The sequence below is a fragment of the Copadichromis virginalis genome, linkage group LG5, assembly GCF_057382275.1.
Source record: "Copadichromis virginalis isolate Kocher_CV1m ecotype Utaka linkage group LG5, C_Virginalis_male_GT1.1, whole genome shotgun sequence".
Taxonomy (NCBI): Eukaryota; Metazoa; Chordata; class Actinopteri; order Cichliformes; family Cichlidae; genus Copadichromis; species Copadichromis virginalis.
This window is the reverse complement of record NC_140622.1, coordinates 30,259,026-30,269,895: the sequence shown is the minus strand read 5'-3', so window position 1 is coordinate 30,269,895 and position 10,870 is coordinate 30,259,026. Positions and strand designations below refer to the sequence as shown.

Sequence of the window (10,870 nt, the reverse complement as noted above, 5' to 3'; positions counted from 1 at the left end):
ATCTATTTTCAGAAGTTAAGATTCTATATTTCAATAATTATACAGTACATTACAGTACTGTATAACATTAAAGTCCAAACATCATAATTTTATTTCTATATTACCCCTTTTTTGTCTTGAAGTTTCTGTGGTAGTAGAGTTTTATCGCCTTCCAGAAACGCTCATTCGTAGCTTTCAGCCTTTCTAAAATATGATGAGAAAACTCTATGAGATAGAAATGCTGGTCACACTATTTATAAACATTTAATTCAGACAAACCACAAATTCTATTGTTGTGCATTCGGTAGAGTGTTGTCAGAGGACACCTGTGACATCATCAGTCTTATTACCCTGTTTGCTGTGATGGAAACACAGACTTCATGACTCATCGTCATGATGTGTGTGTGTGTGTGTGTGTGTGTGTGTGTGTGTGCGCGCACTTGTCCACTTTTAATCTGAGGAGTAAGAAGCAAGTGTCCGTGTGTGTATACTGTGTCAGTGTCAGGACAGGACGTTTGTGTCATTAAGATTGTCCTCTATTAGGGGAACACGCTTTTAGCTGTTAGTGAATGTGCCTGTGTGCATGTGTCATAAACTATGTCCTTAGCACAGTAGACTATGTGTGTGTGTGTGTGTGCTGCTTATTCTGTATCCATTCTCTGCCCAGTTAATTAATCAGATTCTTTGTTTTGTATCTGTTGTTGCATAAGTTGCATTTGGATACCTTCATGTTGGATAGGTATGTGTTTTTCTCTTGGTGTGTGTGTTTGCATCCATGATGCATGTAACTGCTTGTTCACCTTATTTGTTTCTGTATACATCTGTATTGATGTATGTATATGTGAATTCAGTATACATTTAGTTATATGAATAACTCCTGCAGGCAGCAGTAATAATGTCAGTTCAGCAATGGAAAAGAACTTCTGCTAATTTTGGATGTGGCATGTTTGTTAACAAACCAGTCTTATTACCTACATGTTTGTTCTACATGTGAATGGGAGACTTGTTGGAAAAACTATTTTTGGGGACACATCATGTATTCTATCTAATGAGTCTTACACCGAAGACTATCCCTGTCCTCATTAATTTGGGTGATTCTAACTACACAGTGTTAACGTTTCACTGAGGTTATGCAGTAAGAATAGCCTGCACTGAAAAAAGTCTAACATGCAGTCATTCATTCAATCTAATAAGTGCCATTCAAAACAGAATAAAATCATTGATTTGATTGTGAAACCCTTTCTTTTTGCATTTTAAAATACCACTTTTGATTTGGATGAAACTAAATATCTGTACAAAGGACACAACCCAAAGTTTTTGATTTCTCTCAAAACATATATTTCTTTTCATGTTGAACAGATAATATCTTTAATTTGAGTCAAAGTGATTTGCACTTGAACACGCCCACCAGAAATAGACCGGGACCCATTTTTATTCTGCATGGCTGCTGGAAACATCGTGTCACATCTTTGATTAATTTCATCTGAAAATAAACGTAAGTAAAGCCAAGTGTGTTACAAAAGCTTTTATAATTTGTATTACCAAAATTGCAGAAAATAACCCTATTTAAGCTGGGTCGACAGCCACCCCCAATTTTTGCATGATTGTAGCTGCTAGCTACAAGCTAGCTAGCTATCCGGCGCGACGGTAGAACTGGTTACCAGCAACCGACCATCACAGTCGGGAATGCAAGTTAGGCAAAAAGCCGTTTTTTACCAGTATACTAACTAACTACCTAGCGTTACCACGATGCATCGGTGGTGGATACAGCTAGCTAGCATAAGTTCATAGTTCATAACATTCATAGTATAACTCCGTGCTCCGCTTCGTTTGAATTTTTCTGGTGAGCTCGCGGTTTCTAGACACAAGCTTGTGTTTGTGCGCGCACGTTTGTCTCTGTCTCTCTTCATATAAATATCTGTGTGTTGATGGCCAGGACCTTCGAATTCAGGAGGAAAGAGGTTGTGGATAAGAAGCCTGACATCAAGAACCTCTTGGAAAGATGGCCAGGTCTATTTCAGATGGAAGAGGTATAACTTTAACTTTTTTATACTAATGCCTTTTATCATAGTTTGGAAATTGGAATTATGTTTTGACTTTTTCTTGTTGGAAGTTGGTCTTTAAAAAAATGTATTGTACACTGTCTACTCATGTACAGATTAATGCAGAGTTTCTGCGGGTTACTGCAGTTCCCCTGCTAACCAGATTCATGGTCCAGCTGGACAAGCACTCCCCACAGCTACTTAAAATAATCAGAAAGAAAGGAGGGACAACCAAAGCAAAAACTGCCATAATCCTAGAGTTTCTTGATCAGGTAGGGTGTATATAATTAACTATTAACATGACAGTTAGCATTTTAACCGCTGTATCTAATGAGAATTTGTATCCTGTTACAGTTTTATTTTGGTAACGTCAGTGATTATGGCTGTGACCTTTTAAAATGTTGAAAGGAAGTGTGGGCTTTGTTCTTGAATGAATGAAGAGATTTATTGTCATTATACAAGTACAGAGCACAACTACAACAAAATTTATTTTGGAGACACATTTTCACTCTCACTCGCCAGATACACATACATACATATATACGTATAAACTTTTATTTAGGGACAAGAAAGCATATGCCGCTTTTACACCGACAGAACACGGTGTGGCTCAGTTCGCTTTAGCCCCCTGCGGACGCTTTTCCACCGCCTTTACACCTGATTGGCCCGGGTGTGTGTGGTGCCCACGTGATGTGATATAGAAGCGCTCCCACAAAAGGCTTTAAAAAAAAAACTCCCAGCAACCATACTCCATTGACTTTGGACCATGGCCACTTCCTCCACAAGAACCAAAAATCAAACCAATCAAAATGAACCACAGACGGAGCAAAGTACAAAAACACACATATATTGCGATTGTTGTTGTTCTTCGGGCTGTGACGTTGCGGACAAAGACTTTTGCACACGACTTTTCATAGCCAGATGGGTTCACCCCTGTTCCCAGTTACGTCTGCTTTATGTTTCCACCACAACAAGCGAGTTCATCCGCGCTAAACTGAACTGCTCTCAAGCGCACCGTGCCGATTTGTCGGTGGAAAAGGGGCATTAGTCACCTCATGAGGATAGAGAGGTGAAAAAAAATTCCTCTCACGCAGCATACTCTCCATATTGCATAGTAACAATTTTAACTGTTCCTGCAGGATGCTGATGCTGACATTAGGAGGGAGTGTATACTTAAATCTCTCATTATCTACCTTGGAGAACGTGTTGAGGACTTGATAAAAGAATACACGGTATGTCCATATCTGTTCTGTCTCTACATGAGATGCAGTCTCTTGATGTAAATTTGACAACTCTGCTATTAAATGCAGTGATTAATGTAGGACAGCAATGATTAATCAACTCATCAAGTTAATATCTTAGGGTTCTGTATTGTTTTCTTTTTTTTTTCTTGGGCTTTGTGGAACATTTATGAAAATGTTCCGCCATTGATTTAATTTAATGATTATGCAATTCACAATCTGATTAGTCAAATAATTGTTCTAATAGTCTGTGACCAAACAACTATCAAAATAGTAGTTATTATGGTCAAAGATTTATCAGGTGTGCCAGACTTCAGTTCTTCACTTGTACATTTTGTTCCATATTTTACCTCAAGATATCCCAGAAAGATGAAGCTGAGGAAGAGCTGCAGAGTACCACCATGGCACTCTTCGTCTTCAGGGACAACTCAAGCCTCCTACATCAGCCTCGAGACATCGGGATAATCATTGATGGTGTGGAAGTCCTGAATGAGTTGCCTTCTGTGGCAGCTGGAGTGGCAAAGGTCTTTGGACTCTGTTATGCTCTTAATATGGAATATCCACGAGGATTCAGGTTCACCTTTGAGGCTCTTCAAAAGATTATGATGGAGCTTGACTTTAACAAGATGACCTCTAAGATTCGCATTTGCATGCATGTGTGCATGTGTATGTGCACATGCATGTGTATGTGCATGTGCATGTGTGCTTGGTTATTTTTCTTGGTTGGCCTGCAGTGATATTCTACATTCAAAAGTTATAAGAACACCCATTTGAAAGGGAGATTTAAGTTGATTTCATTGATACATGTGTAGATTTTTTTTTTTACATTGTACAGGCACAGTGCACATATAAACATTTTTGAGTACTGGCAAATTGGTTTAAAAAGAGTTTTTATAATGGTTTTATGCCAGTTTTAGACAGGTTGCAGTTTTAGACAGGTTGCAGGTTTTATACCAGTTCTAAAAAGATTGCAGGTTTTATACTGGTTTTCAAAAGGTTGCAGGTTTTATAAAACAAACATTTCTCTAATCATTTCTGCCGTAGCACTAAATCTGTATATTACTAATCCTCTCTATTGATTATAGTTAAAATGGTTTGGAACAATAAATAATTTAGAAATAATTGGTTGGCCAACTGTCTTTTTTATAGGAAATGCAGAGCATTTTTGAACTGAAATAAAATGAAATGTAAAAAATATAGTTTGAATATATGTAAATCAATTACCTGGCTTCAACACAAACATATTAGTTCATGTTAATTTGGTTCGATGTGAATACATTAGGTTGGTTAAATTTCAATATATTAGCTTGGTTCAATAATTAAAATATGGTTCTATGTAAAAAAATTTGGATCAATGCAAAATTTAAAGTTTCAGTCAAGTCTAGTAATATTGTTTATATCAACATAAAAGTATCAGGTCATATCAAGTGACTCATTTTGGATTCTATGAAGTCAAATATTTTGGATGTGACAATTGGACATCATTTTTTTTAATTTGAATAGGGTTATTCTTTTTACAGTGTGTATAAAATGTGGTCGTAATGAGGTTTGTGGATTGTGACGGTGTAATGTTTGTCAAAAGCCTGTCAGTGAAGTCCTTTCACTGCAAAGACAATTATTTCCATCCCCGTTTCATTGTGGTAAGGGGAATAGGTAATATCAAAAATAACAATTACTATATTAGAGCTAAATGACAAGGGTAAATTTAAAAACTATAACAAACTATATAGTTTGTTTTAAGCCAAATAAAAAAAGTTGGCTTTTTGTGGGTTTGTATTTTTTTTTCCTTTCCTGTTTTCTTTTTCTTTTTTTTCAAATGTCAAATAATTTGTATCAACAAAGTAAAAATGGCTCTATTGCAAGGATTGTGGCTGGGCACAAAGTTATAAATACTATTTTGAAGAAAGATAGCCAACATGCAGAGTGGCAGATAAATGTGTATACCAACAGAGAGATACAGGCAGAGACATAAGTAAGAGACATGTCAGAGCCATTGGTATAGATGGATATAAAGTGCCAAAGCCAGCGATAGAGGGGATGATGGAGAGCAGTGGGTGTAGAGCCTCTTAGCCATCACCATGAAAGCAGCTTTTCCACTTGTTTGAGGTCCCAGGCACTGCTCTCTAAATAGCTAAACATCATCTGTGACATCAAGACACCGAGGGCAAGCATGTACTTAAATATCTAAAATTAGGGAATGGAAAAAGCATCTGTTTTTTGACTGTAGCACACAGATGCAGCCAATGTACAAGTACTTCTCAAAACCTGAACTCTTGCTGAACTTTACTGGATTTAATGAACGACTAAAAGGCATTTTTTTTCTTAGTTTTCTGACAATACCAGTTTATTATGTGTTTGTGTGTCTGTATTGGTAGGCTAAAGCAACTTAACGTTTGTCAAATGCTGCTGTTGAATGTAGCAGTTTTTTCCACTGGCAAAAATCATAGAAACTATGGGTAACACTAACCATTAAAAAAGGTTAAAAAAAATTATTTATTTTAATTATTTCCATATTCTCACCTGTTCCATCCATTTCCAGTTTCTTATCAGCTTCTGCTTGCAATAAGCTGCTGGCTTCACAAGGTAGTCCAGACATACATCTATTCAGCTACATTCCAGCAGCTTCTATGAATCACAAGATTAACCTGAAATATAAGATGACATAAGAAATCTCTCCAGCATATCTATATTCCTGAAAGCCCTCCAAAGTCCAGGAAACATCATCATAACATTCCAGAAGCACCTCAGCTGGATCCTTTCAGCAGTACGCATCAATGCTTCTACTATGAGATTCTTTATCTTCTCTATTTATACGATCCACATACACCCCTAAAGAATTTTGGATCCTCGTTTCGGAATTGTTCGGCAACAAAACAAATCTCATTGTAAGTGCCTGTTCTAACAAAAATATACTGCTAAACTGAAAGCTTCACTCCAGCAAACATTGTTTTTTTTTACTAATACAAGAAACTGCAGCACTGATCCAACTGCTGACCTCATGTTGTAGCTGACACTCAGGTCTTGCTCACTTAGACCAGCAAGTTTCCAAGTAGGGAACACATGGGAGATGAACACACTGAACTGCAAACTGTTCCAGTGGGTACTGAATGGTATAAAATGAAGAGTTTCTCCAGAGGATCACATGACACAGAAAGAAGGGGATAATAATTTAAGACCTAATGAATGAAATTTTGATTATTTGCACCTTAAAAATCTACAAAATCTGGTTTCAGCCAGTAAAAGCTTGGAGTGCCTACAGCTTTGCATGCCCCAATATCTTTTTGTGCAAGATATTAAAACCCAAGTTACTCTCCAGTACATGCATTGGAGTGTGAATCTTAGATAGAAAGCACTTAAACATAGAAAACTACTCGTATGAATGAATGTGAATGGGTGAATGAGGTATGTTTGAGTGCTCAAGTAGAAGAAAAGAACTATATAAGAACCATTTAGCACTTAGCCAGAAGTTTAAACTAGACAAGAACTTTGAAACTATAAATTTCTACATCAAGCATACTTTGTGCTGTGCTGCAAACATAAACTGATGTTTCAAGGAGTCACCTGATGCGAAATACACTGTAGAGGCCATTTGTCCTCTCTGCTTCGATCTAATTTGCTCATGACAATCACACTAATGTATCTGCATTAATGTGCTGTTGATTTATTGCCATGCACCATTAACGCACAAAGGGGGACTTGTCCCAGTATGTCTACTGTACAGTGGCATCTAATGTTTCTAACCACATGTTGACCAGGAGAGAAAATTTTGCTCTTCTGCTGGTTATCACTTTGTTCCATGTTGTCCCATTATGCTTGTTTTAGGGCACAGTAATAAAAAGTTCAATGCAAAATGGGGAAGGAAATTCAGTGATTAATTAAGTGATTCCAGTTTCATTATCAATATCACGTATTAATTCCTTTCCCTATGAATTCGCTTATCAATTCTCATTGGCTCCTCTTTCATACTCATCATCATCGTTAAGCAGCATATCAAATACATTACATTCGTTCAAGTTAATTGGATAGTGTGTGGGCAAATCTTAGTGTTGGGTTTATTGCTCAAAAAAGGTAATGTGTTATACATTACTTGTTGCTGTTCTTAAAAATAATTCTATAATTCATTACACAATTCATTACGTCACTTTTAGGTAATTTCTCCATAAAATAGCCTGAAATGTATTGTCTCACAATTACCATTTAACAATACAAACCTCAGGCTACAGCCCCCTACACACTGACACAAATATCTGCCCTAATGAGGACACACATATGATCTTTCCTTTAGTGTTTAGGTATGAGCACAAAGGCCACAGAAGAAAGCAAAGATGAAAGCCAGCATTAAGAAACTTCAAAAGGATTCTCACAGTGATTCTCCTGTAGATACATGAACAGGTGTGTCTCCAAGCATATGGGACGCTGTCTCAACCACTTCAATATTGGATATATTATTGTTATATATTTAATCCTTTGGATATAAATTTTCAAAGTATAGCCGACTAAAATATGTGTCTGTCCTGAGGCCTAGTGGAACTCAAATAGGTTTCAATTAGATTTAACTTACTGAAAGCTCTCATCACCTGCAACAGTCATAGCGAGCGTGCAAAATATATGCAGAGCAATGCATACTTCTCTTCACTCTAGTGTTTATTAACCAAGGTGCCTCCAGCAATTAGGCACATGTTTTGACATAACAGTACTCACCTGCTTCTTCAGATACATCTGAGGTTGGTGCAGTGTCAGGAGTGTGGAGATGGGAGTGGGGCAGCTACACCTGAGAGAGGTTCGATTTGTTTTGCCTGGCACCAGATTGTCAGATCAGTGATGTAGTATACATATAAAGGGTCTGCCTGCACCATTTACATGGCTAAAATAACACAAATGCATTATTTTCTGTTACAAATAAAGTAAGCTAACTAATACTTGGAAAGCAAGTAGTTTCTTTCATGTGGAATTTGCTATGAGTTTAATGTCTCTTTTCTTTTTTCAAGCCCAGATGTCCTTAAATAATCCTTACGCCTCTTGCACTCAGAGGAGCTAGCGCTGGCACCTGGACCAGATGCTATGGCATCCTTGAGCATGAACAGGTAGAAATGGAGGCTGCAGCTGCCTGTTGAAAGTCACGGTCTGGCAGCTAGGCTGGGGTCGGCATTCACTCAGCTTTAACATCACTCTGGGTTCTTGGCTAGCTTAGCGTTAGCATGCTGTCTGTGCAGGTGCTGGCAACGAGACGAAGGTCTGTTAGCAGCATAATGCAGCTGTTTCTGTCCTGGATTCAGTTTGCACTTTACCATCGTGCTCTCTTGCTTTTTGTGCAATAAAAATAAAAGTAATGTTGATACCCACACTGCAGACTGCACCGCTATTTTCCTCTTCCTGCACACAAGCTGAAATCAGCTTATTGTGGGGCAGGTGGAAGTGGAACCAACAGTGGAGTCTATAGGTAGGCAGGCGATCAATTCTAAGAAGCTACTGTGAACCGGTTCTCTACAAGAACAGGTTCTCGATTCTCAGATACTCAGATATCAGAAAGAGTGTAAATGATATTCAAAAGTGTAATTGGCCACATTTATTTTTGTCATCTTTATATTAAGAATTGCTAAAAATTGAATTTCTATATTTTAATATTATTACTTCTTGAAAAATGACTGGTGCTGCATGCGCAAAAAGGGGAAAAAATGATGAACACAATCTTCTAAAAGATATTTTATAATTTCTGACTATTCATTTGAAGCTCCCACATAAACTCTAGTTCAAGGGGATGCATTTCGTTTGTGAATCTGTGCAGATTTTCGTTGCTGTGTGTGAATGAGGTTTGTTTTATGTTGTTTGAGTGCTTGTTCATTTTGAAATGCACATGTAACTACATGCTCTCGCATTTGCATCAAACATCTGACTGTACACGTTTTGTAAGACTGAGTATGTATTTGTGTGTGTGCCACAGTGGGGAATTAAAATGATCCAACATTAGAGTGTTTCAGATCTATATCAAAGAGGGTCTGAAGGATTCAGATGTGCCCTTCAGCACTGAACACACACACAAACATGCACACTTTGTGAACTTGCTCATATCTCATGTTAATGTCTTTTTTCTTGTATCTCCCATGACATCAGATGTAAGAGACAACACTGTGCAGATAAGTATCACTTGAAAAAAAACACACACACACACACACAGCCCAGAAAAATGTTTTGGTGCTGCATGGCCCCATTAATGCTGTGTATGTGTGACTGTGTGTATGGATTTTGTGTATTTCTAAACATTTGTATGAAGATGAAGTCTTGAGTGTTCACCTCCATGAATGGGATTGGGTCATTTGTGTATTTCTTTGTGCATGTATGTATTCAAATCCTCATGTGTTTATCAAGTACCTGCCTGTGCTTGTGTGCGTGTGTGTGAGTGTGTGTGTCCTTTAACATTCTAGTGGCCCACATGAGCAATGCTGGGTGTGCGGCTACAGTCAGGTAGCTATAAATCACAGAGACAAACACTGGATTTTTGCGTTAGGAAAATGGCTTGTTCCTGCTGAAATGTCGGTGTGTTCACCTCCAGCCACATATCTCTGTCTGCAGCACAACCTACCAATGCCCTTGGGAGAAGACACACAAAAACACAGGCACATAGGCACAGACAACCTGGAACACCCAGGTACAAAATTCTCAGGGTGGATGATGATTTGCAAAGACGCTCTCCTAGATCAGGGAGAAGTTCATGAAGTGGGATGTTATATATTAATATGTGACTCTTTGTATAATTACTTTACATATATTCATTGTGATGTAGTTTAAAATACGTTGACAAGAAACACACTTGTGCTGTATAAAAGAAACTAACAGTAGGAATTAATGTTCTTAGACTGCCTCATGATGTGACCCATCAAGTCCTTACATCTATTTATCAAAAACACCACGTTCTTCTCAAGAGTCCCAGCTGGCATTAGCAGTCAAGGGATCTGATCAACAGATCCCTTGACTGCTAATTTACTCATGCTAATTTACTCATGCAACAATGGTATTAGACATGGAGCAGCAGATCAAAGGCGCAATACGAAAAAGCAACATGAAATTCAAAATTTTCCAGATCCGAATTTGCCGTGGAACGTGTTTACACATCAAACATGTTGCGTTTTTGCAACTGTGTCCTCAATAAAAGCACAGTGAAAACAATGAAGTTAACATCAAGTGATAATAAGGTGAAGTTTCTAAACAAGAAAGCATAAGTGCTGCAAATTCATATTCATATGTTCACACGGATTTTACTCGTCTGGTGTGTTAAGACGTGTGTGTTAGTTTTGCACTTTATTTTAATGTGTTTCTTTCTTGGTTAGGTTCAGGGATAGATTGTGCTTTTTAAGCAATAATTTATGACATGCCCCTTCACAATATTAATCACAATATTAAATCTACATACCAAAAAATGAAGCTTAGCCAGTGGGTTTAAATATGGTTTTAGAAGGCTTCCTTTACAGGTGTTCATTTATGAGAAGCTGGGAGAGACAAACCTGTATCAACAGCTTGTTGGGTCACTGCAAAGTAAGCTTTAGGTCAATCAATACTAAAATAAATCGAGGGAATAGCTAAAACTGGCATTTTGCATCTTTTCAAGATGTT

At 37.7% G+C, this 10,870-nt stretch overlaps 1 protein-coding gene across 1 annotated transcript; it reads left to right on the top strand.

Annotated features, from left to right (window-relative positions):
- Positions 1 to 2,141: 2,141 nt before the first annotated feature.
- On the top strand, positions 2,142 to 4,020 carry LOC146710032 (uncharacterized). The gene is made up of 3 exons (XM_085457271.1): positions 2,142 to 2,293; positions 3,161 to 3,253; positions 3,619 to 4,020. Exons 1-3 carry the CDS (start codon positions 2,189 to 2,191, stop codon positions 3,997 to 3,999), a joined length of 579 nt encoding a protein of 192 aa, XP_085313397.1. The 5' UTR covers positions 2,142 to 2,188; the 3' UTR covers positions 4,000 to 4,020.
- Positions 4,021 to 10,870: the final 6,850 nt, after the last annotated feature.